At 51.6% G+C, this 21228-nt stretch overlaps 8 protein-coding genes across 8 annotated transcripts; 3 read left to right on the forward strand and 5 right to left on the reverse strand.

Moving 5' to 3' along the window:
• Positions 1-6: 6 nt before the first annotated feature.
• Positions 7-6672, forward strand: EDD37DRAFT_647897 (Sec63 Brl domain-containing protein; the record flags this gene model as incomplete). Its single annotated transcript, XM_062817950.1, has 1 exon — positions 7-6672. One exon carries the CDS (start codon positions 7-9, stop codon positions 6670-6672), a length of 6666 nt encoding a protein of 2221 aa, XP_062674135.1.
• Positions 6673-6782: 110 nt separating this feature from the next.
• On the reverse strand, positions 6783-8523 carry EDD37DRAFT_560540 (chromate transporter; the record flags this gene model as incomplete). The annotated part of the gene is made up of 5 exons (XM_062813849.1): positions 6783-7411; positions 7466-7921; positions 7967-8124; positions 8183-8304; positions 8359-8523. Coding segments are annotated over 5 exons (1530 nt in total), but the record flags the coding sequence as incomplete, so codon positions are not given.
• A 1226-nt stretch (positions 8524-9749) lies between these two features.
• Positions 9750-10646, reverse strand: EDD37DRAFT_607022 (uncharacterized protein; the record flags this gene model as incomplete). The annotated part of the gene is made up of 1 exon (XM_062814943.1): positions 9750-10646. One exon carries the CDS (start codon positions 10644-10646, stop codon positions 9750-9752), a length of 897 nt encoding a protein of 298 aa, XP_062674137.1.
• Positions 10647-10868: 222 nt separating this feature from the next.
• On the reverse strand, positions 10869-11806 carry EDD37DRAFT_607023 (uncharacterized protein; the record flags this gene model as incomplete). Its single annotated transcript, XM_062814944.1, has 2 exons — positions 10869-11719; positions 11740-11806. The coding sequence occupies 2 exons, from the start codon at positions 11804-11806 to the stop codon at positions 10869-10871; spliced, it is 918 nt and encodes a 305-aa protein (XP_062674138.1).
• Positions 11807-12036: 230 nt separating this feature from the next.
• Positions 12037-13768, forward strand: EDD37DRAFT_300663 (acetyl-CoA acyltransferase). Its single transcript, XM_062811207.1, has one exon. It carries the CDS (start codon positions 12491-12493, stop codon positions 13715-13717), a length of 1227 nt encoding a protein of 408 aa, XP_062674139.1. The 5' UTR covers positions 12037-12490; the 3' UTR covers positions 13718-13768.
• On the reverse strand, positions 13769-15203 carry EDD37DRAFT_300664 (MOSC domain-containing protein). The gene has a single exon (XM_062811208.1). The coding sequence runs from the start codon at positions 15041-15043 to the stop codon at positions 13820-13822; it is 1224 nt and encodes a 407-aa protein (XP_062674140.1). The 5' UTR covers positions 15044-15203; the 3' UTR covers positions 13769-13819.
• Positions 15204-15575: 372 nt separating this feature from the next.
• On the forward strand, positions 15576-16982 carry EDD37DRAFT_647903 (P-loop containing nucleoside triphosphate hydrolase protein; the record flags this gene model as incomplete). The annotated part of the gene is made up of 1 exon (XM_062817951.1): positions 15576-16982. The coding sequence occupies one exon, from the start codon at positions 15576-15578 to the stop codon at positions 16980-16982; it is 1407 nt and encodes a 468-aa protein (XP_062674141.1).
• Positions 16983-17243: 261 nt separating this feature from the next.
• EDD37DRAFT_301214 (lon protease like, mitochondrial) lies at positions 17244-21040 on the reverse strand. The gene is made up of 2 exons (XM_062811210.1): positions 17730-21040; positions 17244-17670 (listed from the first exon to the last, which is right to left on the reverse strand). The coding sequence occupies exons 1-2, from the start codon at positions 20841-20843 to the stop codon at positions 17506-17508; spliced, it is 3279 nt and encodes a 1092-aa protein (XP_062674142.1). The 5' UTR covers positions 20844-21040; the 3' UTR covers positions 17244-17505.
• Positions 21041-21228: the final 188 nt, after the last annotated feature.

Below are 21228 nucleotides of genomic sequence, written 5' to 3' on the forward strand. Positions count from 1 at the left end.
GTCAAGATGGCGGACCCCAACAATGTCGCCCAGTACAAGTACTCGGCGATGTCAAACCTGGTTCTCCAGGCTGACCGTCGATTTGTCTCTCGAAGAACCGATGAGAACACCGGTGATCCGGAGTCCCTTGCTGGAAGGCTCAACATTCGAGATATGGGGTCACGAGTTGGTCGTGAGGATGCTCCGAAGCAGAAGAGGATGGCTTCCGGCTTACAAGGCATGGAAAGAGGCTCAATACGTGAAGGCCAGGATGTTCTGGAACGTGAACAGAGGAAACGAAAGCGGGGTGAGCCTGCCCAGACTCGAGGAGCTGGCATCTTGTCCGCTGGCGATGCACTGATCGAAGGGCTCAAATATCGTCCTAGGACACCCGCTACTCGCGCGACCTACGATCTCCTTCTCACCGTGACTGCCAATGCTCTGGGCGACGTCTCTCAGGAAATCGTCCGAAGCGCCGCCGATGCCATCCTAGAATATCTGAAAGACGAGAACTTGAAAGATCTTGACAAGAAGAAGGAGATTGATGACATTGTCGGATCGACCATGACACCCAAGCAGTTCAATGAATTTGTCAACCTTGGCAAGAAGATCACAGATTATGATGCGCAAGACGGGGATGAGGATGGCGAAGGCGCAGGCGCGGACGAAGCCGAGCTTGACGACCGTCAAGGTGTTGCAGTCGTCTTCGACGAAGATGAAGAGGATGAAGACGGTGTCGCTAGAACATACGAAGTTCGAGATGATGATGACAGCGACGCAGACGAGGAAGACGACATGCAGGACCAACCTGGGCTTGATGAAGTTGCAACCGCTGGTGGCGCTGGCGCTCCAGATGCTGACGAAGATGGCGACACTGGCATGGTTCTTGACAGCGGCCTCAATGACTCTGGTCGTCGGAAGCGAGAAGATTCCGATGCCATACCCATCCATGACATCGACGCTTACTGGCTCCAACGTCAAATTGGATTGCTGTATGCCGATGCTCACATCCAACAACAGAAGACCCAGGACGCGCTACAGATACTATCTGGAAAGTCACTCGAGGGCGAGGAGATATCGCTTCGCGACATTGAGAATGACCTTATGGATCTCTTCGATTACGATCATCCGGAGATGGTCAGCAAATTGGTTGCCAATCGTGAGCGGATTGTCTGGGCCACTAGATGGCGCAGAGTGGCCGAGGACGACGATGCTCGAAATCTTATAGAAAGTGAGATGGTCGAGGCTGGCCACCGAATTATACTGAACGAGCTTCTCGGAATAACAGATGGTACCACAGAAGGTCCTCGCCCAGCCAAGAAGATGAAATTGGATCTTATGGACATCGATGTCCCAAAGGCACAAGATGAAGAACAGGTGAAGAAGGAAGGAGTACTTTCCGGTGGCTTGCAGCCACAGCGACTCATCAACCTTGAAAACTTGGTGTTTGAGCAAGGAAACCATCTCATGACAAACCCCAAGGTTGTCCTGCCTCAAGGCTCGACGAAGCGAACTTTCAAGGGTTATGAAGAGATTCATGTTCCGGCGCCAAAGCCGAGACGGGATCCTGGTGAAAAGAATATTCCGACCTCAGAACTTCCAGATTGGGCAAGACAAGGATTTGGTTCTTCGAAAGAACTCAATCGGATACAATCTAAGTGTTATCCTTCAGCTTTTGGTGACGATGGCAACATGTTGATCTGCGCGCCCACTGGATCTGGCAAGACCAACGTTGCAATGCTTACTATTTTGCGGGAGATTGGCAAGCACCGAAACCCCGAAACTGGCGAGATCATGCTAGATGATTTCAAGATCATTTACATCGCGCCCCTCAAGGCTTTGGTGCAAGAACAGGTGGGAAACTTCGGAAAGCGACTTGAAGTGTATGGAATCAAGGTTTCTGAACTTACTGGTGATCGATCACTCACCAAGCAGCAAATCGCGGACACACAGGTCATCGTGACAACGCCAGAAAAGTGGGATGTTATTACGCGAAAAGCCACTGATCTGAGCTATACCAGACTGGTTCGCCTCATTATTATCGACGAGATCCATCTGCTGCACGATGATCGAGGGCCTGTCATTGAAAGCATTGTCAGTCGTACTATCCGAAAAATTGAGCAGACGGGCGATCCAGTCCGCATTGTTGGATTGAGCGCAACACTTCCCAACTATAGGGATGTCGCTACTTTCCTTCGTGTCGACCCTGAAAAAGGACTGTTCCATTTCGACGGATCCTTCAGGCCTTGTCCACTTCGTCAAGAATTCATTGGAATTACCGACAAGAAAGCGATCAAGATGCTGAAGACCATGAACGATGTATGCTACGCAAAAGTAATGGAGCATGTCGGAACCAATCAGCAGCAAATGTTGATCTTTGTTCATTCTCGAAAAGAGACTGCTAAAACAGCCAAATATATCCGTGACAAAGCTGTCGAGATGGAGACGATTGGACAGATAATGCGAACAGATGCAGCCAGCAGGCAGATCCTGCAAGAGGAGGCTGATCAAGTTCACGATGCCAACCTGAAAGACATTATGCCATACGGATTTGGCATTCATCATGCCGGCATGAGTGTTGCTGATCGTACGTCCGTGCAAGATCTTTTCGCGGATGGGTCACTCCGAGTGCTTGTCTGCACAGCAACACTGGCCTGGGGTGTCAATCTTCCTGCACACACTGTGGTTATCAAGGGCACGCAAGTCTACTCTCCCGAGAAGGGTAGCTGGATAGAGCTCAGTCCGCAAGATGTCCTGCAAATGCTGGGTCGTGCTGGCCGACCACAGTACGACTCCTATGGCGAGGGTATCATCATCACTTCTCAAGCAGAGATTCAATATTATCTGTCGCTCTTGAATCAGCAATTGCCGATTGAAAGTCAATTGATGAGCAAAATGGCAGATAATCTCAACGCCGAGATTGTGCTTGGCAATATTCAATCAAGAGACCAGGGCGTTGAGTGGTTGGGCTACACCTATCTTTTTGTCAGAATGATTAGGTCGCCTGGTCTCTACAGTGTCGGTGCTGATTACAGCAATGACGAAAGTCTTGAGCAAAAGAGAGTCGATCTGATTCACTCAGCTGCCACGGTCCTCGAGAGAGCTGGGCTGGTCAAGTACGACAAGAAGTCCGGAAAACTACAGGCGACTGACCTTGGTCGCGTCGCTTCTCACTACTACATCACGCACAACTCCATGCTGACCTACAATCAGCATCTTCAGCCGTCGATAAGCACCATCGAGCTTTTCCGCATCTTTGCACTTAGTGATGAATTCAAGTATATCCCAGTTCGACAAGATGAGAAACTCGAACTCGCAAAGTTGCTGGGCAGAGTGCCGATACCGGTCAAGGAAGGGATGGAGGAGCCACAAGCCAAAATCAACGTGCTCCTTCAAGCCTTTATCTCCAGGCTCAAACTCGAAGGGCTCGCGCTGATGGCTGATCTTGTCTATGTTACGCAGTCCGCTGGACGTATCTTGAGAGCCATCTTCGAAATATGTTTGAAGAAGGGGTGGGCTTCAGTGGCCAAGATTGCACTCGACCTGTGCAAAATGGCTGAAAAACGTATGTGGCCGACAATGACGCCATTGAGGCAATTCCCTACGTGTCCGAGGGAATACATCCAGAAGGCCGAGAGAATGGATGTTCCTTGGCCAAGCTATTTCGATCTTGATCCTCCTCGCATGGGAGAGCTGCTTGGTCTTCCCAAAGCTGGACGTATCGTTTGCGATCTGGTTGCGAAATTCCCGCGGCTGGAAGTTCAAGCACAAGTTCAGCCGATGACCAGATCAATGCTCCATGTTGAGCTCACAATCACTCCTAACTTCGTTTGGGATGACGCATTACACGGCACCTCCGAGTCTTTCTGGATCATTGTGGAAGACTGCGACGGTGAAGAGATCCTGTTCCACGATCTCTTCATTCTGCGCAAAGAGTTCGCTGAGGGGGAGATGACAGAACATCTCGTTGATTTTACTGTCCCTATCAGTGAGCCAATTCCGCCAAACTATTTCATCACTCTGATGTCGGATCGATGGATGCATGCGGAGACGAGAGTGCCAGTGTCCTTCCAGAAATTAATCCTGCCCGAACGTTTCCCACCCCATACTCAGCTTCTGGACTTGCAACCTGTGCCGGTTCAAGCCCTGAAGGTCAAGGAGTACGTTGACCTCTACCCCAACTGGAACAGATTCAACAGAATCCAGACCCAGGTTTTCAAGTCTCTGTACGACAGCACAGACAGTGTCTTCATTGGTGCCCCAACCGGCAGTGGCAAGACTGTCTGCGCCGAATTTGCTCTTCTGCAACACTGGAAAAACCCAGAAGCTGGCAAAGCGGTCTACCTCGCACCATTCCAGGAGCTCGTCGACAGTCGTCATGCCGACTGGCAGGAACGGCTGTCCAAGATTGTGGGTGGTAAAACCATCTCAACCCTGTCGGGTGAGGTCACGGCTGATCTGAGAATCCTGGATCGATCCGATTTAGTCCTTGCCACTCCTTCCCAATGGGACGTACTCTCACGACAGTGGCAACGCCGGAAGAATGTGCAAGCCGTTGATCTTTTCATCGCCGATGAACTTCACATGATCGGTGGCGAGAACGGTGCCATCTACGAAAGCGTCGTGTCCAGGATGCAGTATATCCATATCCAACTTGAAAACAATCTGCGAATTATCGGACTGAGTGTACCGCTGTCCAACGCCAGAGATGTGGGGGAATGGCTGGGAGCGAACAGGCATACTATCTACAACTTCAGTCCGCTGGCCAGACCCGTTGGTCTGGAGCTGCACATTCAGTCTTTCAACATACCTCACTTCCCGTCGCTGATGATGGCTATGGCTCGTCCAGCTTATCAAGCTGTCCTACAGATGTCTTCAGACAAGCCGGCTATCATTTTCGTGCCCGGCAGGAAACAGGTTCGGGCAACTGCGGTGGACATACTTTCGGCCTGCATTATGGATGACGACGACGAACGATTTTTGCACACAAATGTCGATGAACTCACACCATTCTTGGAACGAATCAACGAACGCGCGTTGGCCGAGTCTCTGACACACGGCATCGGTTACTACCATGAAGCCCTGACCAACAGCGACAAAAGAATCGTGTCCCACCTCTTTAAGATCGGGGCCATTCAAGTTATGCTCGCATCAAGGGAAGTCTGCTGGGAACTCCCAGTCACCTCACACCTTGTTGTCGTCATGGGTACACAGTACTATGTCGGCCGAGAACACCGTTATGTCGACTACCAGATTAGCGAGGTCCTGCAAATGTTTGGACGCGCTTGCAGACCGGGTCAGGATACTACCGGCAAAGGCGTGCTCATGGTCCCTCAAGTCCGACGAGAGTACTACAAGAAATTCCTGAGCGAGGCCTTGCCCATCGAAAGTCATCTTCAGCTGTGGCTGCACGATGCGTTCGTCAACGAAATCAGCACTAAGACGATCACCTCCACTCAAGACGCCGTCGACTGGACAACGTACACGTACTTCTACCGACGGCTGCTGGCAAACCCAAGCTTCTACGGCCTCAACGACACCTCGCACGACGGTCTAAGCACGTTCCTCTCCGAGTTGGTGGAGAACACGCTCAAAGAACTTTCAGAAGCCAAGATCATCGACCTCGACGAGGAGGACGACTCTGTGTCTCCTCTTAACCCGGCCATGATCGCAGCATACTACAACATCTCGTTCATCACGATGCAGACGTTCCTGCTCTCGCTCACCGGTCGCACGAAGCTGAAGGGTATGCTCGAGATCGTCACCTCGGCGACCGAGTTCGAGACGATCCAGATGCGCCGCCACGAGGACCATGTCCTCCGCCGTATCTACGACCGCGTGCCGGTCAAGATGTCCGAACCAGCGTACGACTCGCCGCACTTCAAGGCTCTTGTGCTCCTGCAAGCGCATTTTTCGCGGATGCAACTGCCCATCGATCTGGCCAAAGACCAAGAAGTCATTGTTGCCAAGGTTCTAAGTTTGTTGTCTGCGTGTGTCGACGTGCTGAGTTCCGAGGGGCATCTCAACGCAATGAATGCGATGGAAATGTCCCAGATGGTCGTGCAGGCCATGTGGGACCGCGACAGCCCGCTGCTGCAGATTCCGCACTTTGACAACAAAGTCGTTGATGTTCTCGCTAGACACGACATCAAGGATATTGACGAGTTCATGACCGCCATGGACCCCAGCGAGAACCCAGACCACGCGAAGCTCGTCGCCGAAATGGGTGTGAGCAACCGCCAGCTCGTCGAGGCTGCCAACTTTACGAACGACAAGTACCCGAGTCTCGAGCTGGAGTTCGATGTTGTGGACAAGGACGAGGTTACGGCCGGACAGCCGTCGTATCTCCAGATCAAAGTCTCGCGCGAAGTTGATGAGGATGAGGAGGAGGAGGGCGATGATGCAGTCGATCTCACGGTACACGCACCCTTTTATCCGGGCAAGAAATTGGAAAACTGGTGGCTTGTGGTGGCCGAGGAGAAGACCAGGTCGTTGTTGGCTATCAAGCGCGTTACAATTGGCAAGAGTCTGGCGACCAAGTTGGAGTACGTCGTGCCTACAGCGGGCAAGAAGGATCTCACACTGTTCCTGATGTCGGATTCGTATGTTGGTGTGGATCAGAGCATGGCGTTCAACGTGGATGTGGCTGAGGGTATGGACGAGGATGAAGATGAGGAAGCTGATGAAGAGTGAACTGAAACAGATGATGCGGAGATACAGCCCAAGTGCAGACTTTGTATCGACCGTGCACATAACGGGGTATGCTGGCGGTCGAAATGTTAGACATAAATTTACATACAGATTCATTGACCAACTGCTCCGTACCAACACAAGCCAAAGATCCCACCTGCGACAATGGCCACTGGAGCTGGAACGTTGAACCACGCATTTCCCGCATACGTGAGGACGCTGACCACCACCCACCAAGGCTCAGAAGCTAAGCTCTTCCCATCGGCCTGTTCAGGAGTCAAGTACTCGATCTGCCACAGGCGATATACCGCCGTGAAGACCAGACCCACCGCGGTCGCATTGACACCCCTCAAGAAACTGGTGACCAGGGGCTTGGTCCGCATGACGTGCCAGACACTCTGCATTCCAACGGCAAGCGTGATTCCCGGCACGAAGACGCCGATGTAGCCTAGCAAGGCACCGAAAAAGGTAGGCTGTGAGGTACCGAGCAGAGAGAGGGCACCTAGGAAAACGGCATAATTGAAGTTCGGCCCAGGGAAGGCTTGTATGATGGCGAGGCCGATGAGAAAGTCCCGCGGTGACACCCAACCTGGCTGAACCACGTACTCTCGCAAAAGGGGGATGACCACAGGTCCACCGCCGAATATGATGGTTCCGGCCAAGTACATGTTCGCAAAAAGGTCGAGTGGCCTTGGGGGGTTGTCGAGGACGCTGCGAGCCACGAGGACGGCGATAAAAGATGCTAGATTCCAGCGTTCAGCGGAGCACATTTCAAGGCGGTTGAGGAGACACAGACCAAAGAATGCGGCAATGATGCATAAACCGGCTCGAATGGGGATCGCATGCGATTGAGTATCGGTCTCGCGTTGGTTCGGGACAGTCGAAGTCCTTTGATGCTCGCCTGTCTCTGTTGTCCTCGGATGCGTTGTGCTTTGCTGGATCACGCTATCATGTCGCCTGTGCAGAGTCTCTGTGGATGGTCCGCTTGAGGTCGGATTGCGAGTGGTGAGCTCCACAGGCTCCCGTCGAGATATGTTCTGTTCAACCAGTCCACCCGGATGGAGTGCTGCTCTGCGTCTCCTCTGCCACTTTGCCTGAGCTTTGCCCACGACTTGATGCAGCCACAAGTCCCAGGTCACAGTCATCAAGCCCCCAATGGAGACCAGAACCGGAAAGTACCACAAAGCCGTGTAACAGAGGCCAGCGCACGCCCCGCCTATCACGAGAACCCGGGTCAGTTGGTCTTTAATGGCTTTGTCGGCGAGGTAGACGTCAATTAGACCTGCCACGGGTCAACCTCCAGGAATTTCTCTCACCTGTACAGCTGCCAGCGCGACGATGCCCACGGTGGAGGCATTCAAGCCGGACAGAAAGGCGTACGCGATGGCGGGAAGGGCGTGGTGAATACACTGCACTCCTAGTGACAATGCGTACATACCAATAGCGCCGGGCAAGCTGGTTTGGCGCACTTTAGCACCGACTTACCCACGCTTCCGACGAACTAGAGTCTTACCTCCAGGCAAGGAATACAATGACGGCGGGAATGAGGCCGGCATGGATGAAGACCATACAGAATAGCATCTTGGTGCTGCCGGGGCCTGGAAGAGCTTGCCCGATGGCGAATAGCTCTTGATACTGTGTTTGGCGTCAACGAACGGGGGCTACTGGTGACTGTGCTTGTCTGCTCACAGTCTGCTCGTCGATCCATGGTGTTTTCCCGCCCCTGCCGTCGACGAATCTTTGATGTAAAATGCGAAAGTGGACAGGGGGCCCGCCAAACGCCGTGAACCCCAGATCCCACGTTCGCACGAGCCCATCTCCTATGCGCCAGAGGATCTTTGTGTGTTGGCACTGTGCGCGTTTCGCTCGTCACGAGTGTAATCACGCACCGCGCGGAAGAGATCGAGGAGAGGCATGATCCACGGCTCAGAAGCATAGCATGGCTGGTGGAAGAAGGACAAGGAGCATGGCGCAAGAAGGGTCATATCGAGCAGAATAGACTTGATATCCAGGTCGTAATGTAGGTCATGCATCGTTCTGGACGTGGCGTTCGTGTCGGCACTAGCTATGTCCAATGGCATGTTACCCCAACTGTCATTCCCGATATATTAGGGCCATGGCAAGTTTTGGATATCACTATTGACTTCGCCCTGGAAATACCTTGATCTGTTGACACGTGAGAATAGCTCGCTTTCGACCGCCATAATGAGATATCTAAACAAGAAATCAAGATTGGGGCAAACTGAGCTCGCTGAAATCATGTCAGTATTCTCTCCCTTTGGACAATTCTGGCCATGCAGGACCCAACTTGTTTGCCTTCTAAAGGGTCACTCGTTGTTTTAATGTGAGACTCTTACCTTGTTTCGTATCAGAGCATGGACGTTCAATATGGATGTTGCTCTGGTTATGGACGAGAACGAAGACGGGGAAGCCAAAGAAGAATGAATGTGTGGCACCAAACTATCGTGCTGAGTGAGGTTTCAAAGAGGTGTTCGAGGTGTTCGAGTTGTTCGAGCTGTTAGACTCTGGAAATCACCTAGGTATGATCGAGTTAGTTGCACGAAGTCGAAGCATGTATGCTGCATCACCATGAAGCAACTTTGATTATTATCGTTACTTATTGTACGTTTCCGCAGCATTGGATATCAATTTGTGTTGATTGAAACTCACACAGTATTCCCCCACTGAAGTGATAGCGGGCATATCAGCCTAAGGTCATGACTGACATACGTGTTTGGTCGGTTGGACGACTCCACAATGCGCTCTCGTTACCAGCACACCAGCTAGAATGCATCACCGGTTCTCACCGCATCAGCCTCCTTCCCTCAGCCTCGTCGGCCTTTAATCATCAAAATCCCCAGAATGGCCTAGTTCGATGATGACCGCATGTTCCACTGACATATCCGTACTCATGGTCGTTTCGGCATATAGGAAGGAATGCCAGTTCTTCCTCCAAAGCCGAACGTTCTGGGCTGTGGTCACCAGCAAATTCGTCAAATTCGATCGCACGCCTGAATACTTTCATCAGGTAACCTTCTACCGAGCCACCTGCCTTGAAGAAGTTCTTGTAGTTGACTTGATCATCTTCGTGAAGGCCTCAATCCATACATTATGTTGTCCTCGTCTGGAAGTAGGCCGCAGCAGAGAGAGGCGTTAACATGCTGACTTAGGCTGACTAGTCCACAACGGACGGACTTGTTGTGCTTGATGATCTTCTTGCAGTAATAGCTAAGGAAAGTGAGCAAGTTCTTGTTTTCCTCAAAGTAGGTTGTGCCGGACATGCTAGCCAAACCACATCTGAGTTTGAGGTAGATCGATTCAGCCTCATTTTCGAGAACTAGACGCATCCGGGGGCTCAGACAGCCGTCAACACATTCGCCACAGGTGCAGCCTCCCTCCAGGCGTCGCATCTCATTCCAACTTGGATCTTTCAGACCTTGTAGTTTGAGGAGGCATTGGACCGCTGTATGATCATAACTTTCAAACTGATCAGAGCATGCCACAATGGACGACTGGAGGAGCTGGCGAGTGCGTTTCTTCTCAAGCTTGAATTGAAGAGCTTCGAGGGGCGTGTCGCCATTGTTGTTGCGCTTGTGTAGCAAGCCAGTGCCACAAGGTCGTTTGAGGATCCAGTCGATGGCATCGGGACTCTCCGCGAATGCCGCAAGGTGGAGTATAGTGTTTCCAACCCCATCGGTCGCGGACCATTGCTTATCGGCAGATCCAAGAAAGAAGTAGTGTGCCGTCATACCTCTGAAGAACTTCGCTGGGGAAGCCGTGGATGCTTGAATGATCGGTCCAGGTATCGTGCTGGGTGCAGGTGGAGGCGGGTCGTAGTCGTCTTCGGCCGCAATCTGTGGTATCGGCTTCACTGCCTGCATCCAGAATGAGGGCAGCTGCTTGATTTTGTCATGTCTCCGCTGATTGATCCGGAGGACTTCCGCACAGGCATCGTCGAAATGTCCGTTCTTCGCCATGAGGACCTCATAACATAAGCGGACAGAAACCAAAGGGGCTATGTCCACCATGCCAGTGACTTTCTGTCTTGCATTGCAGTCGCTCATATCCTCCAATTGGAATTTAAAAAGCTGATATGTTGCCGCCGTCAACAATGCACGTACGCGAAGTGATCCCTCGTTGTCACAGTTCAGACCAAACCAAATCGAAGACCCTATGCGTCTGAAGCCCAGTGACCGAAATCATTTGATCCTCGCAAGATCTGGGTCGTCGGCAATGCTTATTCCTATTGAGGATCCTATGAGGTACTCCATAATCTGGGGAAACCGAGATTCTTTCGGCGACTCAGGCCACACGATGGTAACAAAGTCTCCGTTCCTCGCTTTATGGCTGACAACATCACGTAGGATGCCGAGCATGCTTACACCGATACCTTGTCCTCGGTGCCGCTCATCGACGTGTACATATTCGATCAGCAGGATATCCCGCCTGTCTAGTTCTGTGCCCCAGATACCAGAACCTTTGCGGACAGGATGATGTTTGTAATCGTGAATGAGTCTCCCGTATCTGTCAAAAAGATCAAAGGCCAGCAAAACGAGCTCGAATATTGGCTTCCTCATACTCTCGTGGAAACGAGTCCGTATCTTCTCCTTTCTGACCAGCTTGGCCCTGCAGTATCCAATTTGTTCGCCAACAGAAAGGCCACGCACGGTGGTGACGGACACATTGACTGGCTCCAACCACTCGGAACAGCCGATATCATCATACCTGACGTAGTTGTCGTCCACGTATTCGATTTTGACGTTTGCTTCGGTTTCGGAAGCCTGACTCGATAGCTCTTCTTCGGTCGAAGTTGGGGCACAGGGTACTCTGACGTTTTCTTGTCGCTCACGTGGATGACTCCGAATGAGATGAGCATCGTCGTTGTTATCGTTGGCATGTGGGTGAGGATCATTACTCAGCGCTTTCTTTCGGGAGTATAGCTTTATCGTGTAGATATGGACCTCGCCAGGTGTTTGCTGTGCATTCAGACCGTGGTCCTCTTCCTGGTCAGCCTTGGTACGATTTTGCAACGTCAAATCGTCACTCGAGTCTTGTCTAGTGGTGATTTACCACGACGAGATTTCGCAGGTGGCTGTGGAGGAGCGTCCTCTTCCGCGAGGCGTTTTCTGGCAGACATCGCAACGAATATGACGGGTAGTCATGGAAGGAACGTCTGGAAAAGAAACGAAACAACCAATCAATGAGGCGAGATTCAGGTCAAGAAATGTCAAACATGTTCAACAGCAGGTAGAGAGTCTGAGGCAGGAGGAGGATAGCGCTGAGTATAAGGAAGTACGCACAGAAGTTCAAGTTCAAGTTCAAGTTCAAGTTCAAGTTCAAGTTCAAGCCCAAGCAGGGCAACCACCATTGGCGAAACGATTTAGCATGCAACTAAACATGGGCAGTCACCTCTTTCACACCACACACTCTGCCTTCTGATTTGGTACATTGGGTCTTGGGCAAAACGTATGCTGCAGAAATTATGAAGATGAAGATGTTCAGCCTCATTTTATGACAGGCTACTCGTACAGTACCTTATCCTTGTACTTTTAGCCGGGGTCAAAAATTGCGGAGAGACACGGAGGCAAATAATGGAGGAGGCCCTCTTCCGATGCTCGCATCCGAGAGCGTAACACTTCACGAGCAATGTCTTTATCCGACTGCGAATTTATTTTCTCACTTCATATATCTCTACGTTACTTGGGTTCAAAACAGAGCGTCCTTCCTGTCTCCAGACTGATACTCTACTAGACACCGTCGCAGCTCGAGTCCACCCCGTCTCATCGCCGCACCTCCCTCGATCCACTGAAGCACCTCCGCCATGGCGAACGCCCGAGGTCTCAAGCAGATCCTCTCGAAACAGCCCACCGACGTGGTCATTCTCTCCTCCCTCCGAACACCTGTCACGCGAGCCGGAAAAGGCGGCTTTCGCAATGCCTTCGACCATGAGCTTCTCTCTCACGTCCTGCGCGCCACTCTCGCCGCCAACCCCAACCTAGACCCTGCCAAAATTGACGACGTCGCTGTGGGCGTCGTACTCGCTGAGCTGGGTGGATCAAAAGCTGCACGTATGGGACAACTACATGCTGGGTTCCACGAGACCACACCCCTGCATACGGTCAACCGAGCCTGCAGTTCAGGGCTACAGGCCGTCACAAATATCGCCAGCATGATCACAACTGGACAAATTAATGTGGGCGTGGGTGCTGGAATGGAAAGCATGACTCGCAATTACGGCAGCAAGGCCATTCCGACCCTACTGTGGGACGAGGTAAAGAACAGCCCCAACGACAATGTCCGGGATTGCATCATGCCCATGGGCCTTACGAGTGAGAATGTGGCGAAACGATACGGTGTGAGTCGAGATGACCAGGACGCTTTTGCTGCAGAGTCGCACCTCAAAGCCTCCAAGGCTCAAAAGGCCGGACTGTTTGACTCTGAGATTGTGCCAGTAAAGGTCAAGCAGACAGAGCCCGAACATCCTGATGTCTCCACAGAGGTTGTGGTAGACAAGGACGACGGTATCCGACACGATGCCAGCATGGAGAAAATGGCCAAGCTAAAACCCGCATTTTCCAAAGATGGCTCATCAACAGCTGGTAATTCATCACAAGTCTCCGACGGAGCAGCCGCTACCCTGATGATGCGACGATCCACAGCAACGGAACTCGGTTTGGACAAGAGCATTATTGGAAAGTGGGCTGGTACTCAAGTTGCGGGATGCAGACCGGACGAAATGGGTATTGGACCTGCGATCGCAATCCCGAGACTGCTCGAATACACGGGTACAAAGACAGAAGACGTGAGCATCTGGGAAGTCAATGAAGCATTTGCCAGCCAAGCCATATATTGCATCCGTAAACTGGGTCTAGACATGGACAAGGTCAACCCCAGGGGTGGCGCGATAGCACTTGGCCATCCATTGGGGATGACAGGTACACGACAACTGGCGACTTTGATGCCGCAGCTAAACCCAGGTGAGCTGGGAGTTGTGAGTATGTGTATTGGTACCGGAATGGGCATGGCTGGTTTGTTCGTCAGGGAGTAGACGTCTTCAGACCTGTCGTTATGGTCATTTTATAAATTTATAGCATTGGCAAAAGTCTGGACAAGTTCCAATGATCATGGAAAGAACAAAGAGAACTTCCATTCATTGTTTAATATAGTGGTGTTCGCCTCTCTCCAGGACCTCAATCTCGTCGTCGACTCGTATCTGAAAAGGCTCAGACTCTGCAGGCACCAGCTGAAGACCAAGGCAGGCATTCAGTGGGTCACCGTCGTCAATGCATCTAAAAGCCTTCAAGGTCTTGTCTGGTTCAACAGGATGACGATCAGCCGTATCAGGATCGACATTAGGCAGTCTGCATCGCACAGTGTGACATGCGCAGTAGAAGGTATGCTTGCCTATCCTGATTCTTTTCCAGTTGTCTTCGTCGTATGCCGACGGTCCGGAGACCAGTATATTGGCTCGAAACCTCTTTGCGGAGAAACGAGGAATGTCCTTTGCAACCTTTCCCGCCACATCACGGACCGAAGCAATGTTGAGCAGATGCACTGGATACGCATCTGCGAAGCCCACTACAGACTGATAGCCCAGTGATTCTTTCCGAGGCGCACACCTGTAGACTTCACGGTAACTTTTGGGATCAACCCTGAACAAGGTGAGCGGATTCTTTACGCCCAGGTAGGTACCAAAGTCGGCTGGCACATGGACTCCGAAGTTCAACCACCGTGGGTTGTCTTTCCAGATTGCAACATGCTCGGAAGGATACTTGTGATTCTCGGGCGGCACCAGTGGTACAGTGAATGACTTCTCGTTCGAGAGGAAGCCGAGGTCCGTAAGCATCCTCACTAAGGTTGCCAAAGGACCTCGCGGGATGCGAGGATACTTGACGACGAGAAAGCCTTTATCCTTTTCCGTGAATTTTTGCTTTGATCGATCTGGAAGCCAGATCTCCGGGTGCACGTGGACGAGCTTCTCATATCCAGGCTGTCGTTGGGTCCGAAAGGTCCATCTCGGTTTCTTCTCTACTTCAGAAGCGTCCAGCCTGGTCTGGGGCTTGAGCAGCTCTGCAAAGGCAAACTTCCTGTCCCAGGTCAATCCCGCACCATCGATGTCGGCAACATCCAATTCGACTGCTGCACACGATTTGATGGGGTGTATATGCAGGGCTTTGACCTTCCACTTTGATTCGTCGCGAGTGTTGCGCGGTTTGGTATATCCCAGGTTGTACTCGTCAGACATGTGTGACCGACCCTGCAGTGTTACCTGCTTGTAGCCTCGAAGCGAATGGCGCATTCTCCATGCCTCTTGGATGCATATTAGGGTGACTGCGAGTAGGATTGGCGGCAGTAGAACAGCAAGTCGATCCATCGTAAGCGTCTAACGTAGCTCTCACCCGGAAGTCGTCGCTTTATAGCATGTAATTGCTTGTAAGACGAGAGGAGGAGAGACGTGCTCGCCGCACTTTGCAAGATATCGACATGCTAAACATCTCTGTCTCGGTGAGTCATTCGTCTGATGTGTGCGGCCGAAATTGTGGATGGAAGTGCTGGAACATTTTGAGTGACATGGGTGTTTGTCTATTTTCGTCATTTCATCTTTCTTCATAACGTGACTTTGATCTGACGACGTGTGAGTTAATGCTTCCGACTTGACGATACAACCTCTACGGGGTGTTCTTTTGTTCCGGTAGCATCGAGGCTCTGGCACTCTGATCAACATTCCCATCAGAAGAGGTTCCACGGACATAAGTCAAACTTCTAGGCAATGGCATATTCTAAGTTCGACGCGTGATTCCGTCCTTCAATCGCGCTCTACGATTCATCACTCCAGTCATTCGACGGGATAGAATCTTCGGGGACACACATCACCATGCCTGGGCCTAGTGTAAGGTCTTGCAGCGATGGATGATCGGGACGCTGACGTCCACAACTTCTCACCGACTCAACATCGATTACCGACCGTTTCAGGTATCGAAGCTCTTCAAAATGCAACCGCCAACGCTAGAGGAATCTCCTCTTGCCTGCCAGCTCTGGACGCGGCGTTACTACCGTCCGAATTATCGATAGCCACGCCTGGGCTACAAAGGGGTGTCGTGACTGAAGTCTATGGCCCTCCAGGAGTCGGCAAGACCACCTTCGGACTTCAGGTCGCGGTGAATGCACTACACACCCCCCACGATCAATCTCATGTTCTATGGGTCAACACCGGTTCTCCACTGATACAAGCAAGGCTTGGACAGCTCATGAAAGGAGACGAGCTATCGAACAATTCCTCTAAAGATACACCGCCCACACGGAACATCAACTCATTACTCAACGAGAAGTTCACGTATCTCGAAGCGCACACACTGCCACGGCTCCTGACAGTATTTTTACATCCAACGCGCTCGTTGCCGTCACCAAAGACGTGCCTGATAGTCGTCGACGATCTCTCAAATCTGTTACTGGGGTACTTCTCACGCAATGCCAGAAACCTCAAACCTGCTGCGCCCGTGGCTGTCAAGGAGAAACTCGAAAAGAGGGCAGCGGGGCGCCGTTTCCAGATCATCGAGAGCCTAGGCGCGGCTATGTCGAAGATGGCTGCGATCAAAAACATCGCCGTCTTGGTCCTTACCAATAGCACAATCAGCCTGAAACACGGACAGAAAGCCACATTGAAGCCCGCACTGTCGAGCCAAGCGTGGGATACGGCGGTCCATACCAGGATCATATTATACCGGGACTTTCCCAATGACAAACAAGCGTCCCGAATTTCGCGTTTCGAAACGAACGCCCTGAGGTACGCTGAAGTCCAAAGGCTAGCTCGAAAGGAGGTCTATGCACAGCCAGTTCCTTTCGTCATCCTAACGGGCGGCTTTCGCCAGTTGACCCTGCCCGGGTCAAAGGATGACCATCAAGACGCCGTAGAGACAAATAGTGAAGAACAACGTCCTACGACCGTAAATCTTCCACTCCTTCCTGACGAGCTGTCGCAACCGTCGCACGTGAAGAAGCGCAAAGCGGTCGAGATCGCGGACAGTGAGGAGGAAGAGGACGAGGATGAGGACATCAAAGAAGTACCGCCGACCGAGCATGATGCGCCGGAATTCCCAGCCAACCACCTGCGAGAACAACGCAGCCCTCAAAACGAAGAGGAGATGATCCTTGATGCACATGAGACAGCCATGCTGAGAGCCTCGAGATACGCTAGCATCAGAGGTTCCGAAGACGCAATACCTGAACCCTCATCAGAGAGCGAAAGTGAAGAAGAAATTGGCGACAGCGAGGAGGTGAGCGACAGCGATGAGGTCGAGGAGGACAGAGAATGAGATAATCACTTCGCTGCCAGTGCAACCTCGGTGCGTATTGATACGTGCCCGGTTGGTTGATGGAAAGGTTTTATATAGATTTTGGATCGCCAGCAGCGACCGTTGTGCGCCAATTCTATGCGCACAGCGTCTAAAACTTCCATAATATGATATAGCCACAATATTGTGGCAGAGCAGAGATCTTCCTTTCATCTTTCCATGTTTTTCAAACGACCAACCATGGGCATTTGTCGTCTCGCGGCGGTACGGTTGACGTCCTCCTTTACCTCACTTTCACGTCTGCACAATAATATAAATGCCGCGTAACATTGTGCTCGCCAGTTTCTCGACCCGATTCCCTCCCCGGCCCTGCCCTGCCAGACCTGAGTGTGTATGCGTGTCATCTATTCAATTATACGCTGAGCCACGCACACGACCGAAAATGCAATAGCCAACGTGGCAGACACCTTGGTTGTGCTGAGGAGCTCCCACACGATAACATGTGGATGGGCATAGATAACCGTGCTCTACCATGAGTACTCTCTCAATCATCATCTTCTTCATCACGGTCTTTCTCACTTTTCTTTGGTTTCTTCAAGGCGTCCTTCCACAGGCTGTTCACCTCTTGAGCGTTCACATCGGGGAAGACAATGTCGAACACATCACTGTACCAGTCAACGGCGTGCCCTTCGATGCCGTTCTTGATGTTCTGTCGGACACATGTTAGTTCAAATATTCACATGATGTAACGCGTAGTGGGAGACTTACATCAGGCAGCTCGCACCAATCACCCCAGTTGTCCTTGGGGAACAAAATTTTCGAACAACCGGCCCGTCGTGCTGCGACGGTCTTTTCTCTCAACCCACCTATTCTGAGGACCTTGCCTGTTACGGTCAACTCGCCAGTCATGGCCAATTCAGGATTAAGCTGCTTGTTCATGGCCAGACTCAGGAGAGATGTTGCCATCGTGATACCCGCGGACGGACCGTCCTTCTGGACGGCACCTTCAGGACAGTGAAGATGAATTCTCGCGTGTTCGAAGAAGTGATTTTCCGGATATTGTGTAGCCATAACGTGTTTGGCGAATGAATACGCAATCAAGGTCGACTCCTTCATGACATTTTTCAGATTACCCGTGCGTTCGAGACCAGGCCTGCTTGAATGTGACAATGCTGTATCGAGAATTGACTCAACATAAAGAGCAGCGCCACCCATGCTAGTCCAAGCAAGACCCATGGCAACTCCGGGAGGGGTCGTCTCATACAGACGGTCCGAGGTGAAGACAGGCGGTCCGACATAGTCTTTCAAGTTGTCTTTCGTGATGGAAACGTGGACGGAGTCTGGCACTTTGAGCGCAATCCGTGGCTGTTCCGTGGTCTCCTTTTCAATGGTCTCGGGAGTGTCTTTGACATCCGAGGTATCTTTCTTACTCTCTTCGAGGGCGGCTTTGCCTTCGGGGGTCAGTGCCTCAGACTCAGGCAGCGCTTCTTCACCAAGATCTTGGATGATTTTCAAGGCCGACTTGCGATATACTTTCTCAATTTGTTTTTTGAGGTTTCGCACACCAGACTCGCGGCAGTATTTGTTGATAAGTTCTTCAATGGCCGACTCATCTAGCTTGACATCCACGTCTTTCAAGCCAGACATTTCCTTTGCCTGGGGTGCAAGGTAGCGGTCTGCGATGGCCTTCTTCTCGTCGGAAACGTACCCGCTGAGTTCGATCAATTCCATTCGATCAAGGAGTGGTCGGGGAATGGTGTCAGTCATGTTTGCTGTACAAACAAAGAGGACCTTCGAAAGGTCGACGGGAACATCCATGTAGTGGTCCAAGAAGCTGGAATTCTGCTCGGGGTCCAACAATTCGAGCAGGGCAGACGACGGATCTCCTTGATGGCCACGTCCAATCTTGTCTACCTCATCGATAAGAATGAGAGGATTTTCCGTTTGGCATTTTTTGAGCGCTTGAATGATTCTGCCGGGAAGAGCGCCAACGTAGGTTCGACGATGACCCTTGATCTCAGCGACATCAGTAAGACCACCAACACTGAAGCGATAGTACTGTCGGTTCAATGCTCGTGCGATCGACTTGCCAATTGACGTCTTGCCCACACCGGGTGGCCCGACGAAGCAGAGAATCTTGCCTTCGACAGTACCACGGAGCTTTCCGACTGCAATAAACTCCAGGATGCGGTCTTTGACGTCTTTCAAGCCATAATGATCTTCGTCCAGAACGGTCATGGCATTCTTGATACCAAAGTTCTCGGCACTTCTTTGACCCCAAGGAATTTGCGTGATCCAGTCCAGGTAATTCCGTGTAACGTTGAACTCGGAAGCAGCTGGTTCAAGATGAGCCAGCTTGTTAAGCTCCTCCTCGAAAACCTTTTTGACCGCTTCAGGCATGGCCAGCTTCTGAGCCTTTTCCTTGAACTTCTCCACCAATTTGTCCTTGCCATCGGATTCAATGCCCAACTCGCGACGAATACCCTTCATTTGCTCCATCAGCCAGTACTCGCGTTGTCGTTTCTGGATCTTGCTTTCGACGTCTTTGGAAATCTTCGACTGCAGTTTGGCGTTCATCAACTCCTTCTTCAGCACAACCAGGGCCTTGTGTAGCCTCTCTTCGATGTTCATTGTTTGCAAGACATCCTGCAGCTCATCGATCTCGCCAGAAGAGACCGCTGCTGCAAAGTCTGCCAGTTTGGCGGGCTCTTCAAGCACATTGCCTGCGGACTGTGAAACACTGAAGTCGGAGATCTGATCTCTGAAGAGCTGGTTCAAGCTAGCAACCTCCTTGAAGACGTTGACAATTTCGGATGTCAAGGCTTTGATCACGTCGCTCTTCTTGTCATAAGGCACTTCACCCAAGTTCTCAACGTTGACCAGAGAGACTGGGAATTTGCGAAGGAATGCGGTTGGTTCGTATACGCTTAACTGAGCCGACTGGTCTTTGTTGGACTCTTCGAAACTCGCCACAACGTCGCCTTTGCCGTCAGTCCCATCAGTTTTCGGTTTTGCTTCTTTTACAGGTTGCACCTCGACGACTGACGGACCTTGCTCTCCTGACGGGGGCAGTAGAGCAGACATCTTGATTCGGCGATGGGGATATAGCACGGCTGTCAAGCTATGCTCATCCCCGTGCACAGGAAAGGCACTCGTTATTTGAGCAAATACGCCAACCTCGTGAACATCATCCATCTTCTCGATGATGTCCTTATCGGCGGTATCGTCCTTGAACAGGAATGCGCCCACATAAGGCTGCCCCCTCTTCATCATTTCCGTGATGGCGGCAACGACATTGGGGTCTCTTATCGTGATCGCCTTGTAAAATCCTGGAAACAGAGGACGTTTCGCAATGGGTATGGCCATGACCTGAGGGTAGACTTCGGGGACAGTGGGCTTTGAGATCTGAGTAGTTCTCCGTCCACGCTTCCCACCATCGCTTCCACCTCCTGAGCTTTGTGCGGTACCTGAGGACGAATCTCCACCACTTCCTCCAGCTGCAGCAGGCTTGCCATCACTCGAGGAAGATTGAGGTATAGGTTGAGGGTCAGAAGGCGACCTCTTGGATTCGGCACTGTCTTCCGTGCGAGGTGCGTCCTCCAACTCATTCTCTAGTTTCTTTGCTTTTGCATCCGCACCTTCCGGTGGTGTGGGAGGGTCATCTTCAGGTGGCTTGTCTTTCTGACGGACTGGGTGCGAGGAGAATTGTCGTATTTGTAATCCCTGTCTGGCGGCGACAGGAAACAGTGGTGACGGTGAGAGAGTCGTCGCGGAGTAACTCAAGCCATTTCTCTGTATTATTTGACGCCGACAGTCTCTACAAATGTGGCGTTGGCCATTCCGGAGGGCGTTTCGCCATGGTATAATCTGGCCGCGAAGCATGCTCCGGCAGTGGTGTCGTGCAAGGAGTGGCGCGACACGGTATGGTCTTGTTGCCGCACTCCAATACTCCCACAAGGAAACCTGGGAGACAGGATAATGCGCAGGGAGTTAGAGGAAGGGACTGAGGGAAAAGTAAAGAAGAGACTGCGGCTCTGCTCGAGGACTTCTCTAGGTGCCACCCTCGCTGCGTAATTGAAGTCGATGACATTATCAGCTACTAGTTGATATTGGTCTCCATAAGGAAACTGCGGCGAGCCGGATTTTTTTACTTCGGACGCGGACGGCGAAAAGCCTGGAACTTTCTGAGTCTTTGGCCGACGATAACCATCAATCAATCGTTCTAATACACTGTACAACACTCTGCCAATGCGCGGCAGGCTCAATT

Source organism: Exophiala viscosa, assembly GCF_022695815.1.
Source record: "Exophiala viscosa unplaced genomic scaffold EDD37scaffold_2, whole genome shotgun sequence".
NCBI lineage: Eukaryota > Fungi > Ascomycota > Eurotiomycetes > Chaetothyriales > Herpotrichiellaceae > Exophiala > Exophiala viscosa.